The sequence below is a fragment of the Stigmatopora nigra genome, chromosome 18, assembly GCF_051989575.1.
Source record: "Stigmatopora nigra isolate UIUO_SnigA chromosome 18, RoL_Snig_1.1, whole genome shotgun sequence".
In the NCBI taxonomy this organism is placed as follows: domain Eukaryota; kingdom Metazoa; phylum Chordata; class Actinopteri; order Syngnathiformes; family Syngnathidae; genus Stigmatopora; species Stigmatopora nigra.
The window spans coordinates 426,788-445,896 of record NC_135525.1 but is presented as its reverse complement, the minus strand read 5'-3'; the positions used below and the strand labels follow the sequence as shown (position 1 = coordinate 445,896).

Genomic DNA, 19,109 nt, shown 5'->3' with positions numbered 1-19,109 from the left:
ATTTACGCAAGTACCTTCGCAGGTATCATGCAGTACGATCCAAACCTAACGGCAAGGCAGGAGGGACAAACGAACTGCTCCTGACAGCGTATCTATTTTTAGGAAACTTTCTTGAGAATAGGATGAGGTTGTGACCTGTAATCATATTGAACGTCTATTGGATGCTTTCATACTTATTGGAAAAGAGCAGATCTTTACCTGTTATGGAGGAGGCAGTTAAGTAGCGGGACTTTTGATTAGTTGCGTAAAGTTAAATTTTTTTAACAACTGTCTCAGATTTTCTTTATCAAGCCAGTCAATATTTAAATCTCCAAGTCAGATAACATATTTCTTTGTGTCGCACTCTCCATGAAGGCCCCAAGCTCCGTGTAGAATGTATTTGAGGCGGAAGGAGGTTTATATATGCCAATCATAGTCATTGACATCTGTGGGGCTAGTAATATTTTAAGGCTGATGCCTTCAAGCTTGTGTACATTTAATGTATTCCCTTATATAGAACATTACTCCGCCGCCACAGTTCGCCATATGGTCCCTTCTGAAGATATTGTTGCACCAAAATTTGCAGTCCTGCAATTGGTGAATGTACATTTTGCCAGGTCTCGGTTAACCATAAAGGTATATGTCTATAATTGTAATATTTAATAAATTCACTTCTTTATCATTGTACTTGTGTACTTATATTTTTGTATAGGCGCAAATACATGTAGTATGATATGTATTAATTATAGGGTGATCCTATGCCATGTTTTTTTGATTGTCGCGGCCATGACTGGTCTGCATTATTCCTGATATACGATATATACATACACATACACATACACACACAGAGACACACACAGACACACACAGACACACACAGACACACACACACACACATACACATATATATACATACTTTTTTTAAAACAATGTACAGTACCGGCATTGATAGATACCTCACAATCACTCACGGTCTCTTCTTCGGCATTACTTATGCCTTGCTCTGTCATTCTTTCTTCCTTTAATTCCCGCGCTTGTTGGAATCTTTTTCTTAGGCTCCGTTTTTCTCCCGATTGTAATCTTCTTCTCTCTCATCCTATCTTCTTCTTAAGCCGCTTTGCCACAGAGGCCCCGCCTACTTTGTTTTCAATACCAGCATGGTCATCCTCATTGTCACGAAAACCAATCCATGCTATGCCGGAGTTTGAACATTAATTTCATATTTATAGCACAAAGATAACATGGCAAAAGTTTATTTGCTACAGAACTTAATTTTTGGCTTGGATTTTGCGGGTTATTTTTTTTCGATTCATATTTTTACATAGACATCCGACAGATTTCACAGATCAAGAAGACCAGACATCGCCCCGCTAATTGAAAAACTGCGAAGTAACATCACCCCCTGATTGGTTGATCGATTGACCGAGCGACCGACCGAATGACTGATGGATTGACATAGTTGAAGTTATTTTGAAGATATGACAATGCACAAGCTATATGCTGCTGTCTTTTGACCGTTGAGAATATTTTTAATTGTTTAAATACGCATTTTTCAAGGTTCAAAATATGCATTTCCGTCAGAATGTAGGATGGCTTCATGCTTGCTGATCAAAGTGATTGTTTAGATTTTTTCTTTTAATTTATTGTTCAAAAGTGACAACTATTGCAGTTACCCATCGAAAGAATCGAGATATTTCGACATTAAACCAATATGGCCGCCACAACATCACAAACTTCTGGTAAGAAAACAGTAATTTCTGTCATTACAAAGCACACGGTTCTCCTCAATGTAGACTTCTTTCTTTTTTTCAATCGAATAATCCGATTTTTGCATTTACAAAGACAGGCATTTTAACTTTGTTATGATATTGACCCAAATAATGTGCATTCCAGCAGACAATCCTTTGGATTCATACAGTATCTTAGAAATACCACGTGCAATGATTTTTCCTCAACATTTTCCCGTCAAAGCAACACATTTGTACTCCCTGAATATAATATAATATAAAACCCTGTATATGGAGGTGAAAATTCTGAATCAGGGGGCGTCTTACACGAGGGAAATTGTAAAATTCAACGATTTTACTGCAATTTTAAGGGTACATTTTATCCTGGAGGTGATGCAAGAAAATACAGTTACATAATATTTAAATTTAAATGTAATTAATTGCTTGCTTGTTTTTTTTGGATTTATTTGTAATTCCGCTGATGGAAAAATAACAAATAACAAAGGAAAATATATAATTTAAAAAACAGCATCACAAAAAGAAGGCGCCCCGGTGGCACGAGTGTTTAGTGCGTTGGCCTCACTGCTTTGGGGTCCTGCGTTCAAGTACTGGTCGGTCCACCTCTGTGAAATTTGCATGTTCACCCGGGCTTACGTGGGTTTCCTCCGGATACTCCTGTTTCCTCCCACATATTAAAACATACATGGTAGGCTGATTGGACCCTCTAAATTGGGTGTGAGTGTGCATGGATGTCCGTCTCCTTGTGTCCTGCGATCGGCTGGCCACTATTGGCGTTTATTTCTTTTCGACCTCATACTCACCTGGAGGATTTATTTGACTAAGAACCAGAAAACAGAAATAGGATTTGAAGTCAGTTCTCAGTGCGTTGTTTATTTGCAAGAGAATAGACAAAAAATCGTGTTCTGCTCCATTTAAAGGTCACACTCCCGCAACCCAAAGTGGGCGTTAGTTTTCAATATATGTGGGTGTGTTTCGTTTGCCTATTTTGACCACTAGAGTGGAGTAGTGAGTAGTCTGTGTTTCATGATCAGCGAGGGGGGGGTAACAAATCCAACACTTGAATGATAAAGGAAAATAACGTATGATTACTGTGAATAATGACAATTGGGCTATAGGTTGGTGAGAATTTACTTTGTGTACCTTGTGTATATATATATATATATATATATATATATATATATATATATATATATATATATATATATATATATATATATATATATATATATATATATATATATATATATATATATATATATATATATATATATATATATATATATATATATATATATATATATATATATATATATATATATATATATATATATATATATATATATAAAAATTAAAAAACAAATTCAAATTCAGAAAAACGGCAAAAGTTTCTTCATTTTTAAATTGAATGCAATGCGTTTCTGTACTAATTAAGAGTTGGTATTTTGTTACTTTTTCCCCTTTTTCCTCAATTTAAAAAAAAATCAGAGACCTTAAACTGAGATGACGTCATACACGGCGGAAGCAGATAGGAAACATGGCCGACGTGGTCAGCGTTGGCGTCAACTTGGATGCCTTTTCTCATGCCATCAGCGGGATCCAGGCGCTCCGCTCAAGCGTCAGTCGGGTCTTCGAGTCCCTCAAAGACGGCATGAAGAACCGTGAGACGTTAGAAGGCCGGGAAAAGACATTCCTTGCCGTTTTCCAAGACAACCTACAGGCCGTCAACAGGGACCTCAAGTGAGTCGTTTCGTGTTTCCGCCGTTTCAAGTGTACTTCTATGCATTTATTATTTGGTTTATGTAAATAGCACGTACCCTGGGGAAAATTGCATGTGAACGCTCCGTCGTATGGTATATTCTGAAGGAGAGCTTGGAATTCTGAGTTACTCTGAAATGCAACAACCCTTTACCTTTCTAAATGGTTAAAAGCAAACAAGTATACAGAATATCGGGGATTTTGTAGACCGGAGATGACCGCGATAATCGAAAAACAGCAAATTAGGTCCCCCGTTATTATAATCCCGTATTAAAGTAGCCAAGTACAGTTATCGAGAAGTGTATTATCAAATATCACAGCTATGGACATATGAAGACTCTTCTCATCTCTTTCTGAATAACTTTATCCTCATTCGGGTCGCAGGGGGTGCTGGAGCCTATCCCAGCTGACTCCGGGCCACAGGTGGGGGACAGCCTGAATTGGTGGCCAGTGGATCGAAGGGCTGAAAGAGATGGACAAACTCACACCCATACTATGGGGCAATTTAGAGTGTCCAATCAGCCTACCATGCATGTTTTTGGAATGTGGGAGGAAACCGAAGTACGTGGAGGAAAACATGCAAACTCCACACAGGTGGATCGACCTGGGACCCCTGGTCCCCAGAGCTGTGAGGTCGATGCACTAACCAAATGCCACTGGGTTGCACTGCGGAGAGACAATGCAATGCTCCGCCCAGTGCTCACGGAGACATTACAAAGAGGGAGTTGCGACAGCATCTCGTATCTCAAGATAAATATTTGCCTGAAATTTTATTTGTATCTCAAATTTCTCGTATGTTGGGCCACTCGTATGTCGAGACACCACTGTACTAAGACCACGTTGTTCATCGTTATTGTGGTCATTGTTTGGGGGAATTTAACTTCCACTTTGCTCATCCGTGCCAGGAAGCTCTATTTTTGGTTAAGTGCAATGACGTCGGCTCACTGATCGGTCTTACTGTATTGACTCGCATGTAAGCCACTTTTGTCGGACCAAAAATGATGACTGAATCGAAGGTACGGCTTATATGTACATAAATATACGTCATGCAACTTAATTCCACTTTGATATTTTTTCATTGTATTTCTTGTGAAAACTATTTGAGTAATATGAACCATCAAAATAATTGAGATATTTTAAACAGATGTTCCCCTACTTAGGAACATTCAAGTTACAAACAACGGTACATACAAACATGTCTGCAAATTTTGTTTCTCAGAAAATGTTTGTAAATCGGATTTTGTATTGCGCGCCTTTATCCTGAATAGACTTCTTTCCGTGCTAATACCGACGCCTGGCGCTGTGAGAGCTCAGCTCACGCAGCATCCACCTTTCGCTGCCCATTTTTTTGCTGGGCGGAAGTGCGTGACGTATCTCCAGTGCTTAAAGAACGTTTTTCATTTTTATCGTTAAATATCTTGTGCATCCATTATTCCATATGGTTGGTGAAAAGTGAATGGCTTCTGGTGAGGGAGGTGCAAGGAATAGGCAAGCCATTTCATTTGAAACAAAAGTGGCAATAATAGAGACGCTTGATGCGCTTGAGAAAGTGGTGAGCGTTGCACGGGCATACAACTTGAATTGTTCGACCGTCAGTACCATTTATAAACAGAAAGATCGTATAATGGAACACGTGAAAGGTGCAGTGCCGATGCAATCGACGATCATTAGCAAAAGAAGAGGAAAAACAGAACAAATGGAGAAATTTTCTCACCAATTGGCTCGAGGTATCTGCAGCAGCAGCACAGTAAATCTCTCTCTAATGTATGTATACAGTACTGTATGTATTCTCTCTATTTTATGATTTTTTTCAGTACAAACCAATGATGATTACTTATACAAGCCATAAACATACAATTGCACTTATAAACCTTCAATATACTTAAATAGGCCTTAAACATAAATTATAATGCAAAATATAGCACTGAATCACCTTAAGAACAAATTCAACTTATGGACAATCGATCGGAACGTAATTTGTTCGTAAGTAGGGGAGCGTCTGTACAAACAATATGGCCGCCACAACATCTTAAACTTTTGGTAAGAAAATTGTAATTTCTGTATAGAGGTACTTCGGCATACGAGTGGCGCGACATACGAGCAATTTGAGATATGGGCAAATATTTTTCTTGAGATACGAGACAAATTTTGATATAGGAGCAGACAGCGGACACAAGATGCTGCTCATAAGAACATCATGGGCACTGTCTCTCTCCCTGCCACTCCCTCGTGTAATGTCTCTGGTCGCAACTCCCTCTTTGTAATGTCTCTGCAAGCACTGGGCGGAGCGTTGCATTTTTTCAGTGTTTTTTCCCGTTAGTCCACAGGTGTCAAAGTGGCGGCACAGGGGCCAGATCTGGCCTGGCGCATCATTTTGTGCGGCCCAAGAAAGTAAATCATGAGTGCCGACTTTATGTTTTAAGATCAAATTAAAATAAAGAGTATAGATGTACAGTGTCCCCTCGGTCATTATGGTTGATGGGGACCGGGACCACCCGCGATAAGTGAATTTCCGTGAAGTAGGGATTCCCCTTCAAAAATGCTTAATTTGAATTTTTTAAATTTATTTTATTCCCCCCCCCCCCCCTGTATACAGTACACCATATAGAATACATGTAGAGAGAGTTAAATTCATGTTATAACAAAAACCTGCAAAATATGTTGTCTCAGTGTAATATTTGTATTTTTATTTTTTTTCCCCCAAAAAAATTCGCGAAGCTCTGACTCCGCGGTGGCTGAACCGTGAAGTAGCGAGGGAACACTGTATATTAAATTTCGTGATTTTCCCCCTTGTAAATTAATTATTGTAATTTTTTTAATCAATTGTTGAGTGTTTTTAGTTCAAAAATCATTTTGTAAAATCAAAAAATAGATCTATAAAAAACTGAATATTCAAGGATTTTAATCCAGTTCTTTTAATCCATTAATAAAAAAAATCTAAATATTATATCTAAAATGGTCCAGCCCACATCGAGTTGACGTCAACGCGGCCTGCGAACCAAGATCTGACCAAGGAACTTCAGATTGCTACCAACAGCTTCGTCAGGAGCTGCAACATTCTCATCACGGAAACGTGGCTACTCCCGCAAATCCCTGATGCTGCGCTATCGCTAGCTAACCGGACGCTACTTCAAAACGATTGTTCAAAATAATTAACAGGGAGAAGCAAAGGAGGGGGACTTTGCGTGTTGATACAATCAATGAATGGTTCCTTGTATATGCCTTGGCCTCTCTTCAGCTCTGCTCTGGCAGCGCTGTATTGCACCTTCTCACCTTACCTGACAGCAGTGTTACAGCATTTGATTAGTCCCAATTACAATAACAATGTCTGTTTAAGCAGATGCCTCACTAGCTGACAAACTGAATGGTGTCTTTGCCCGCTTTGAGATTGACAAATCAGACCCAGTCACAACACCCCCACCACCACCCTGCAACAGTAGACTGAAGTTTCGGGAACATGAAGTGAGACTGGTGATGCGGTCTGTGAACACCAAGAAGCCTGCTGGCCCCCGACGGAAGGTGCTCAAAGCCTGTGCTGCCCAGCTGGCTAGAGTTTTCACTAAAATGTTCAATTGTTCCCTGCAACAATCCATCATTCCATCCTGCCTGAAATCTGCCACCATTAACCCTGTCCCTAAAAGCCAACCATTGACGGCCTGAATGACTATAGGCCTGTTGCACTCACGCCTGTGATCATGAAGTGCTTTAGAAAGTTGGTCTCCTGCCATATCAGGAATACAATCCCTCTCTCAGTTGACCCTCACCAGTTTGCCTTTAGAGCAAACAGGTCCACGAGGATGCTATCGCCATAGCTCTACACGCACCACTCAGCACTCAGCCGCCTGGAGCACCTAGAGAATTACGTGAAGATGATTTTCATAGACAATAGCTCAGCCTTCACACTAATACCGGACATTCTGACTGACAAACTCTCCCACCTTGGTCTATCCTCTTCCATCTACTGCTAGATAAAGAACTTCTTAACCAACTGACCACAAACTGTTAGACTTGGTCCCCACCTCTATTCCTCCAGTACACGGAGCACTGGCTCCCCTCAAGGCTGTGTACTGAGTCCTTTTCTGTACTCCCTGTACACATACGACTGTACACCAACCCACCAGTCTAACTCCATCAAATTTGCCGGTGACGCCACCGTTGTCAGACCCACCTTGGGAGGGGATGAGTCGGCCTACAGAGATGAGGTCAACAAACTGTCTTCGTGGTGCTCGGTGAACAATCTCACACTGAACACAACGATGACTAAAGAAATAATCCTGGACTTTTGCAAACACAGCATAGATCTGGCCCCACTTCTCATAAATGAAGTATGTGTAGACAGGGTCCAGTCCTTTAAATTCCTCGGAGTCCAGGTCACGCATAAGCTCTCCTGGTCTACAAACACCACGGCAGTAGTGAAGAAGGCCCAAAAATGACTCAATTTCCTCAGGGTACTCGGGAGGAACACTAAGCTTCTGGTAACCTTCTATAGAGCCACTGTGGAGAACATCCTGGCATACTGCATTACAGTGTGGTATGCTGGAAGCACGGCAGAGACAGACAGGCCATGCAGAAATTGATTAACACAACCCAGAAGATCGTCGGATGCTCTCTGCCCTCACTGGATGACAATGTCAGCCCTTGTTACCTCAGCAGAGCCAGGAACATTGTCGAGGACCCATACCACCCTGGTCACACTGTTCCAGCTGCTGCCCTCTGGCCGACGCTTCAGGTCTCACAAAGTACGGACAAATAGGCTTAAGGACAGTTTTCCCCCCACATCCATCAGGACTCTAAACTTGTGGTAGCACGACACACAATCCCCTTAAGTGTAATAACTTTGGGGTGAGGTAACATGAAAAGTTGTTGGGCAGTGATCTGCCTCCCACTGGCTGAAAGTAAGTGAAGGAGACAGTGAGAGGTAAGTGATCCGCTCGGGGGTTGATGCGATGTTTTCATCACAGCAGAATGCCAATGAGTCCGAAATGATCTCTTATTAGGGCCTTTTGCCGGCAAAGCACACTTTATGGAGACGCACTACCAATTTTGTCATACGCAGAGGTCGGTATGATGACAATTAGCCTATGTCCGATCATATTATTATTATAACAGTGGGTATGGTGTTCTCCGGATGCAATTTTGTATTCTTTCTCCTCCAAACATGAGAACCTGTGTTTCTGCCAAAAAGTTTTATTTTGGTTTCATCTGACCATAACACATACTCCCAGTCCTCTTCTGGATCATCCAAATGCTCTCTAGCGGACCGCAGATGTGCCTGGTTGTGTACTGGCTTCAGCAGAGGGACACGTCTGGCAGCGCAGGATTTGAGTCCCTGGTGGCGCATTGTGTTACTGATAGTAGCCTTTGTTACTTTGGTCCCACCTCTCAGTTGGCCATTCACTAGGTCTCCACCGTGTGGTTCTTTTACTCACCTTTCTTGTTATCATTTTCACGCCACGGGGTGAGATCTTGTATGGAGCCCCCGATCGAGGGAGATCATCAGTTGTATGTATGTCTTCCATTTTCTAATAATTGCTCCCAGTTTCTTCACACCAAGCCTTTTTCAGAATTAGTCTTCCCAGCCTGGTGCACGTCTACAATTTTGTCTCTGGTGTTCTTTCACAGCTCGTTGGCCTTGGTCATAGTGGAGTTTGGAGTGTGGGAGACTGAGTTTGTGGACAGGTTTCTTTTATACCGATAATGAGTTAAAACAGAAGCTATGGTATCTTATGCCTGGTAACAAGTGGATAAGCTGCCAACCTCTGTCGACCCCATTTCAGGAGTACCCTTGTTCCATTTCTGGAATATTTCCTGAATGCGATTCACGCCAAATCAATGTAAAATGTAAAAAAGTAATAATAATAAATTTAGAACAATTGTAGACGGTGGAAGGCGAAGCAATGGTGTGAATTTCGAGGTGTTTAAATTGGCAATTAGGTACTTTTCAGAAATGTTTGCTTCCAAAAAAAATGATAGATCTGAAATACACTTTAAGAGCAGGTTAAGAAAGAGTGAGATCAATTTAATAGGGAAAAGGTTTATTACTAAACCTCAAAGTGAAGAGTGTGGGATAGACTTAGCCAACTGGCTTAATAATTGTTTGTTCATGTCAAGCCAGGTGGCCAAACTGGTTTTACAATTGTTTATTAAGCCAGTGGAATGTAGGATAGGCCAAGTTGCTGGCCTTGCAATTGTTTGTTCAGATCGTAGAATGTAAGGTAAACTGGCCAAACTGATTTTATTATTGTTTAAGATCGCAAAATGCAACATAGTCCAACTATCTGGCCTTGTAATTGTTTGTTCAGATCGTAGAATGTAAGATAGACTGGCCAAACTGATTTTATTATTGTTTGGTAAGATTGTAGAATTCAAGATAGGCCAACTAGCTAGCCTTGCAATTGTTTGTTCGAATCACGTGATGTAAGATAGGCTACAGCATTTTGTGTGAGCTATAAAAATATCGTGATGGTATAAAACTTAGCCCTGCAAATGTCTAAAGTTTGATTACATAAACTTTGTCCTACACCGCTGTCTTAGAAATATTACCCTGTTTTGCTATATAAAGACGGACCCACTGTTCATTTAGAGAGAGTTGCAGGAGCATCGTGCTGAACAGCACTCCACTGTTAGAGCTCTAACTCTCCACTTTGCAGTCCGGTAATAAACCCATTTCCTATTTAAATTGATCTCACTCTTTCTTGACCTGCTCCTGAAGTTGTATTTTCAGACCTATCATACTTTGGTGCCGAAACCCGGGACCCAACAGAGAGTGAGAGCTCTAACAGTGGAGTGCTGGTCAGCGCGATGTTCCTGCAACTCTATCGAATTAAGTGGGTTCGTCTTTATATAGGTATACAGGGCATAGTATGGTTTTTATGACAATGACCAAACTGGGAAAAGTCAGATTAGTCAGTGACGGGTCTCCATGGCAACGGCCAAACTTTGGGCGAAGGCTGATTAATCAGTGGCAAGTCTCCATGGCAACGGCCAAACCTCGGGCGAAGTCTGGTTAATGTGTGAGGTCTACATGAAAACGACCAAACTAGGAGCAAGTTTCTTATGACAATGATGTTTATACTTAAAAAAGCGGATACAATATGAACAAACAATTGCCAAGTGACTATGATATTTCTTACAATATTATCTTAAAAAAAATCTGAGTGAAAATTTTGGGGGATTTCAGAAGTATATGGAGGTTGTCTGGAGTCCCGTAGTTGGCATTGCATTTCCGGGGAAACACCTGAAATTATAGAGTAGTTGACCGCCCTGCATTAATGCACAGTATTCCCTTAATTAACGCGAATTCACTTCCTTGCATTTTTTTCAGCTATTCATTTTTTTATTTCTGAAAGTTCATAAAAATGTGAAAATCCACGCTAAAACTCGCAAGTGGAAGCCACTCCCCTGTCATCTGCTTGCTTGTAGGAATCAGCATTGAAGAGAGAAAAAAGGTGGCTATAATACGGGTGTTCCTACTTTGCGATTTTTTTTTTGGATTATCGCAGCCATCAACCGCGATATTCCGGCATTGGTCCGTGTAAAGAATGTATACATTTTTGTGCGTGCCAGTGTGTGCGCATGCGAGTGTGCGTGGATCTAGAGATAATTGTAATTCCAGGTGCCACTGTATATCTGTGAATTAGATGACTTACTAGCTAATAAACTTTCAATCTTTTCGCAGTGGAGGGCAGCAGACCTATTTCAAACTTGAATGTCTGCCAATAATAAATTAGTGGGAGGTTGCATAATGGCTAGAGCAGTGGTTCTTAACTCGGGATTCGGTGGAGTCTCTGCCACAGAGGCCAAAATACATCGACTCATCAAAAATTTGACATGCGTTTTGGGCACGAAAAAAATAAACAAAAGGTAGCACAGCCGGTATGCGAAGCCACGTGGCCAGAGCTCCATGCTTTTGAGGGCAATGTTCTAACCAGTTAGGCTATGGGTTCCTAATAGAAGTAGTGTCAATGATAGATTCCACTGCTTCTCACTGGCTAATAAGTGAGTGCTATTGAACTTGAACTAATTTCCCTTGGTAATGACTTTTTATGGTGGCCAGAAACGGCTGTCGGATCCTAATAGATGAGTGATTGAATTTCTTTACTCTTTAAAATTTCTCTAAGTGTAAACTCCAGCATTGAGCATTTGCAAGGATTATCGATGACTATGCCTGGCCAGAAATCTGTTAACTTGCTGTTCTTTTCTGAAAAATTTCGGATGGATGGATAACTTTATTCATCCCGTCAGCGGGATTTTTCATTGTGGCAGTAGAAAGAGGGTAATTAGACAGAGCAGCAAAGCAAAAGCACAAAGTACAAAGCAAATCAAAGTAAATGGAATCATCAAATCATTAAGACATAAAAGCAGCAAATACACAAAACGAGCAAGAGTGGAGGGAGCTAGTGCCGCCGCCGGCTGCTGTTTGAACTGCGCCATCTTGGTTGCGGTAGCTAAAACGGATACAGACTCAAAAAACTTAGTTGGACAAAAACCGTAAGCACACACAGAAAGTCTCCCACAAGATAGGGAACTTCTGCAGACAGTGACTGAGGTAGAGAATATGCAGAGTCACTCTTCCAAGCTTATCCACAGAGTTCCTCGATAGTCTGGAGCTGAAGACAACATTGGCAGAGTAGAGCCCCTTGACTCCATTCCTCAGAAGTCTGGAGCTGAAGACAACAGTAGCTGAGTAGAGCCGCTCGACTCCGTTGCTGGTAAACGCCAACGGCTCTTCCATCTTATCCCAGGATGGAATGGTTGGTCAGAAGCGTTGCCTATTCTCCCGGCCCCTTTGTCCTGCTTCCGAATCTCCGGCGACACCGAGGTGTTGCTCCTTCTGCTGCGTATTGTAACAGTTAGTCGCATGTGTGTGACAGCGTAGACATGGCTGAATGGTACCAAAAAAGGAAGTAGCAGAAATAAGCCAGGCTAACAGAACAAAGTTGTAAAAACATTAAAGTAAAAAGTATAAAGTACAAAGTAAAAAGGAATGTATTAAGAAATATTAAAATGTAATTAAAAAAAGATAAGGCTGTAAAACACGAAAAACAAATCAGGGTGGACAGAGCTACTGCCACTGGCTTCCGCGTGACGACGCCATCTTGGATATAACTCTTGTGGTAGTTTAAATCATTACACTTTGCATATTTGAAAAATACTTTCTTCAGTGCACACTGCAGTCCTTCCACTGCATGAAATACACAACAGCCCTGCTATTTTTTGAGTTTTTATTTTTGCCTTATTTTCACTGTGGTTTACAATGTTTTTGGGTAAATAACAACCAAACATTGCTTAAGTTGGTCAAATTCGTCATCCTTTCTTTTGAAATTGACCATCAGTTTTCCTTCCCTTTTCCTAGAAGGCATACTCCTGCTTCTGTATATCTGTACATAATTGTATACACATTTCTATGCTATGCGTGTAACTGAAATTTTCCTTTCTCATCCAACCCATTTTTCAAAAGATTTTTATTTTTTTTATAACACTACAACTCTCTTTTGGGGTATTGGCAAAGCCGGGCGTCCCTGCTTGTTTTACGCTAAAGTAAGGTTTGGTGAATGCGTATATGATACTGGTGGAGTTCGGTGGATGCGCATATGATACTGGTGGGATTAAGCAGCCACAACAAGGTTAGGAACCACTGGGCTAGAGGAACAACAAATTGTATTTTTGTAACTCATTACCTGCTTTAATGTTATTAAATGTTCATTCAAAATGGAATTCCTGGTAGGAAATTTCCAACAAGACTTTTGATCAAGTCTTTTAAATTCATGGCAGTTGCTTAAAACATTTCAGCACACATTCCAATGTTCCAATCAGACGCAATGCATTGACATTGAAATTATGTCATGACTAACTTCTCCAACCAATTTTGAATGACTTTCATGAATGTAGCCTCTGATACTCAAGTTTTGTTTCTATCAGCGAACTGGAGCGTCTGAGTGGTCTCGTGGGCCGCCCCTCCGAATCGCACCCTTTGCACAACAGCGGCCTACTCAGCCTGGATCCGGTTCAGGACAAGACACCGCTGTACTCGCAGCTGCTACAAGCATACAAGTGGTCCAACAAGGTGGGTCTTGGAGGGTGACCTAGTACTTTATGACCTTACGATAATCAATGTGATCCAAGATTTATATGAACTGACTTCCAAAAGTGTAGCAAGTCACCTGAAAATCATGCATAATTCATAAGGGATTGAAATTCTACTGATATTAAAATGATAAATTAAAAGGAGGCGATCTACAAATAACGAAGATAAACCAGAAATTACTAAAATGTACAGGAAGTGACCATGGAATGCTGCAAATATACAGAAAACTTCCCAATTCGACAAGAAATACCCTGTACCCTTGTTTTAATGGATATTGGGGACCGAGATCACCCGCGATAAGTGAATTTCCGCAAAGTAGGGATTCCCCTTCAAAAATGCTTAATTTGAACTTAATTCAAAAACTTTTATTTTTATTTTATTTTTTAAATTTTATTTTATTTTGATTTTTTATTTCTTTAAATTTTTATTTTTTTTTTAATTTTATTTTTTTTTAATTTTTATTTTTTTTATTTTTTACCCCCCTGTATAGAGTACTCCATATAGAATACGAGTAGAGAGTGAAATTCATGTTATAACAAAAAACTGTAAAATATGTTGTTTCAATGTAATATTTGTATTTTTTTCCAAAAAAAAATCTGCGAAGCTCTGAGTCCGCAGTAGCTGAACCGCGACGTAGCGAGGGAACACTGTATTACAAGAATACGGTAATTTTGTTGCTTATTTTTATAGTACTATGAACCGAAAGTTGTTTGTTTTTACAGGCGTCATCTTGTTAAACTGCTTTTCACCTAAAATTAAGAAAGCGATTTACTGAGGAGAAAAATATCAGAAACTTGGTACATAATCTTTTTTTACCAATGACATGAACCGCAAGTTTTTTAGGCTCCATGCACTTCAAGTTTCGGCATTGTTAAATATGATAATTTTTCATATTAAAACACTTTTGTGTTTCTTTGGTTCCTGTTGCTAAAACTTTAATTACAATGACTTTATATTGTAAATACCACGTATAGAGTTGGAAATTAGATTTTCAGCTCGTGGTGTGCTTTGAGATTTTTTCGCAAAGCAAAATGTGACCCAGCTCAAACGATTTGGAAACGCTGCCCTAAACTAAAGGGAAAATGATCAAAAATGTTCATGATTTGACCCAAAATTAGCCCTGAATGCCCCCAAATCTGTGGCAAGTATTTTGACGCTAATAGGGCACACTGACTGAAAGCGCGCTGTCTGTGTCAGGTGCAATTTCAGTTTTTTTCCCATAGAAAAGGCGCTTCGGCTCAATGGAAATGCTAGCATGAGACTTACGTTAGCATGGGTGCTAATGTGTGTTTTAAAATAAGCAACAGGAGCAAAATGGAGTTTGATTGTGTTTTCTTGACCAAATGTCTATTTGCGGTGATATAAGTAAAAGCATTCAAACATCTACAAATCTGTCAAAGTCCTCATCTTCTGTGTCCAACATAGAGTTCGGCCAAGTGGAGTTCGCCAACAATGTTGGGGTCCATCTCTTTGGGCACGCAGTCTACTTGCCTAAAGACGTTTAGCCGACTGACGTCTGGGCGAAGGCCAACTCGCCGAGAGGGAATCTGGCCGAACGTAAAGTTAGCCGACCGGATAGCCAGCCGAAGGACGTTGCGCCGGGGAGAGAGGAGAGAGAGAGATATTGAATACAAAGGACAGGCAGCACATTGTACTACGTACTTGTATTTAGAAGTATGTCCAGCGGGTTGCGGTACATCTCGAGATGTGCAAAAAAAATTGATAGGGAAATATCTTTATTTTTATTCTTCTGGACTCCAGGGTTTGGAGGAACATATGCCCTCCCCGTTGGGGCAAACATTCGCAGCACATTGTACCCAGTTGCCATCCAGCCAACTACGGACTCCCTGCAGTCGCTCAAACATGGCTGGGATCATTTTGTCAGGAGCTGCAAAAACGTCTTTAAATCATGACGGACTATTTACTGAAAAATTTTTACATCGACTAAATCTTAAAATGACACATGATCAAAATTTCAGGCACACATACACAACTCTTGCTTTTATTTGTTTAATAAAATAATAAATTAAACACTTTAATTTATTCACACACACACATATGTCATTTTAACAGGTGACAAGTCATTTAAGATATAATAGATGTAAAGATTCTTTCAGTAAATAGTCCGTTATAATTATTATTTATTAGCTTCAAGGATCTTAGTTACAATGGATGTCTCAACTCTCAAGGGAGTGTGGGAAACAAGTGAGAGAGATGTCAATATCGTCAAAACAAATGAAGGTTTGAAAGTCATGTGCAGCTTATGGTGTTTTTATTGTTATTTGTTTAGTATACTCCAAGCAGGCCAAGGTCCAAGGCGTTTCGGTGTTTAGTCTACTTCTAGTTCTCAGGAGTAAAGCATTTACTTTGTTGCTAGCAACCAGATAATATGTAACTAATTTTAATAGTAAAGCAAAGAATATTTTTCAGTGCAAGCAAATATACAAACGCTAAACAAAATGTATTTTTACATCTATGAATACATGTCAAGAAAAAAAGCACATGTATCGTGCATAAAACATGAAAAAATTCACGTTCATGTCACGGCTCGCTCAGGGCACAGCCAACCTAAATAAACGTGCTCTGATACTTATACGTGGGAAATTGTAAAATTCAAAAATTTCAAGGCAATTTTCGAGGTGGGGCTCATACGCGCGGGCGGCTTATGTGCGAGTAAATATAGTAAGTATGATACTAATAAAGATGAACAAAGCAGGATCACTAGTTAAGCGAAGCGTGGTCTTCCTTGCAAGTAAATGTATGATAATATGAAATGAAATTCTGACATTTCCCATTTTTATACATATTTATATTTTTTATACATTTGCATGCAATCCCATGCCCTTTTGCTTATATTTTGATAACTCAATTTTATGACAGATATATTTCCACCTCTGAGGCAATGTGCAGATCTGCTCTTTACCCGAATCCCCCCCCCTTACTGGCAGGTCAGGTCTGGAAAAAGGAGAAAATAAAACAGTGTAGAAGGCAGACAACTCCACTCTAGAAGGCCTCTTCATATTCTGGTTCAGGGTCTGCAGGCCTTCATCGGCTCTGGTTAGGGACCGATTGGGTGACGTGTCTTTAGGAATAAAGGTGCAGAATTGATCTCCTTACATTGCACGCACGCCCCTTCTGGCCTCCTGCCAGGTGCATATCAAGCATTTTGCAGTCCTGAAAAAAAGCCATGAGACTATTCCTTCATTGCTATGAATCCCTGCTCTGAATAAAGTTTTTGGACATTGTAATGTATGTCGTTTATCCTATCCATATTTTAATAGGAGTAACCCAAAGATAAATTGACTCCCAACCTGCTGCCATCCCTCAATGAGGCTCAACGCCGCCGAGAGAGGCCTGCCGCGGCACCGAAATTCCTGGCTGCCAATTGTATCGCCTCAAAGTGGAGTCTCCTCAAACCAAATACTGGTCAGACCTGGGAAAATAAAGCACATAGTCCTGTTTCTTTTTGACTGGAGTTATATAATTTATTTGCACCACATCACCACCATTGGTCTGAATGTGGAATCAGTGGCGTGGTTTGTGTTTGAACATGGGAACACCATGTCTAGTTTACTGCACCCAGATTTAGACCCTGTCCTGTAAGGTTCAAAACCGCTGAAGTTAGCAAAGGTATACACTGGTACCTCATCATACGAGCACCCCGACATACGAGTATTTAGAGATACGAGTCAAATTTCGAGCAAATAATCATCAATGGATATGAGAGCCAGGTGGCCAAGACATGAGGCTGTTTATGATTTTAGCGTTCTTTTTCCCGCATCTCTTTCGTGTATAACAGATATCTACGGACACTGGGCGGAGCGTTGCAGTTTTTTTCAGTGTTTTTTTTCCCGTCACTCAGCGTGAATGCCAGACGATCGCTAATATGAGTAGTGTATATTACTTCTCGTTGGCTGCTCATAACAACATCAGGGGCACTGGCTCGCAACTCCCTCGTGTAAAGTCTCTGGTCGCAACTCCCTCGTGTAATGTCTCTGGTCACAACTCCCTCTTTGTGATGTCTCTGCGAGCACTGAGCGGAGCGTTGCATTTTTTCCGTGTTCCCCCCCACCCCCCCTTACCCTGTTAGGTTCCGCCGGCGGAGCGATCGCTAATTCAAGACTACTTCTCGTTGCGTAATCCTAATGTAATTGTGTGTGTGTATCACGTGAGGGTGGAGGCGGGGCAAACGGCCAACCCGGCCGGGAGAACAAAGGTATAAAAATGTAAAACAAAATTAGAATTAACTTAAGTGTAAGGTCAAACTTATTTTTGAGTGTTCATCTAAATTTGTTTGTCATTACGATTCACCAGTGCAAAAAGGCTCGAACCCTCCGCCTCCCCCTATGTCCCTTTCTCTACTCCGTGAAATCCATCTAATTTTATTTCTATTAAACTCATGAATAATATCAAAACGCTAGTTATGTATTACTTTGTCAATAAATGGCAAATTAGAACAAATAAAACTTTCCAATCCAATATCCTGTTTTTGGTGTTTTTTCAGAGGTTAGGAACGAATTAATTTGTTTTTAGTTAATTTCAATGGGAAACGAGGTACCACTGTAGATGGAATTATTGGTCTGAAGTATCACTTCTCCCGGCACTTCAGTCGAGTTCTGGATTTCCAGCGGGATCGAGGTGTTGCTCTTTCTGCTGTGTATTATTCACAGAACAAGACAAAAAAGAGCGGACAGAACTACTTACACCAGCTGCCGCCCGACGGCGCTATCTTGGAAAAAACAAAAAAAATCTATCTTTAAGGCCAACCAATAGAGTAACGTCCGCCTCAATATTTCACAATATCCTGCTAGCGTCCATTAGGCTTGTCTATGGGCTCACTGAGCACTTTCATGCGGTGTGTTCTATAGGTGTAAAAATATAGTACAAGCATTCTGGTTCAAAGTAGAAGCAAACCGTGTAGTGTACAACCATGTGACACATTACCGTCCTCTGCAAGCAGACTTCGTATTTACTTTGTTTTGGCAGCTGCAGTACCACGCCGGACTAGCATCCAGTTTGTTGAACCAGCAGTCCCTCAAACGCTCGGCCAATCAAATGGGTGCGTCAGCCAAGCGCCGGCCGAAAGTTCAGCCTAACACTCTGGTGCTCCCCCCACAGTAAGTCCAATAATAGTAAACTCATTATTTGATGTTGTTTACCCCAATAGTAAAATTTGTATTTTTATTTACATTTTTCAAGATACAAATTTAACGGGGTATTGAGGTAGTATTGGGTGGAATGTAGTAAAGTTATTCTTCAAACATTGCGAATAGTGTAGACCAGACAGGGCCACGATAATGAAAGAAACGCGTAGTAGGACCCTTGTTATTAGTACCATACTTAGTTTCTGTGTCTGTACAAAATTAGAAGTACACAAATGCAATTGCCAAGAAATGTATTAAATATTTCAGTTACCATATTTATTTGAAAATAATGCGCACCCATAATTTGAGACAAAAAATTGGTATACATTTTTTTTCACTTTTTATCTGCTCACACCAAGTATTGCAAGGGTACTGGTAACTGGCAATTGCTGAACA

General features: G+C 40.5%; 2 protein-coding genes across 14 annotated transcripts in view; one reads left to right on the top strand and one right to left on the bottom strand.

The window, feature by feature from the left end:
* Window positions 1-3,432, bottom strand: part of LOC144212067 (uncharacterized) — a 44,819-nt gene extending 41,387 nt beyond the window's left edge. For 7 of the 11 annotated variants that reach the window (XR_013329713.1, XR_013329714.1, XM_077739680.1 and 4 more), the window contains exon 1: window positions 936-1,072. Coding sequence is in view for 1 of the 11 variants with exons in the window: in XM_077739687.1 (XP_077595813.1) it covers window positions 951-989 (39 nt within the window). In the remaining 10 variants the exon portion in view is untranslated. Of the gene's footprint in view, window positions 1-919; window positions 1,073-3,216 lie in introns of those variants that run through there. The other 4 variants (XM_077739683.1, XM_077739681.1, XM_077739682.1 and 1 more) reach the window with 4 other exon arrangements.
* The window catches only part of med27 (mediator complex subunit 27), a 42,122-nt gene continuing 26,231 nt past the window's right edge, over window positions 3,219-19,109 (top strand). For 2 of the 3 annotated variants that reach the window (XM_077739692.1, XM_077739693.1), the window contains exons 1-3: window positions 3,224-3,464; window positions 13,404-13,548; window positions 18,556-18,686. In XM_077739692.1, coding sequence (XP_077595818.1) covers window positions 3,262-3,464; window positions 13,404-13,548; window positions 18,556-18,686 — 479 coding nt within the window. In that variant the 5' untranslated portion in view covers window positions 3,224-3,261. Of the gene's footprint in view, window positions 3,465-13,403; window positions 13,549-14,994; window positions 16,787-18,555; window positions 18,687-19,109 lie in introns of those variants that run through there. The other variant, XM_077739691.1, reaches the window with a different exon arrangement.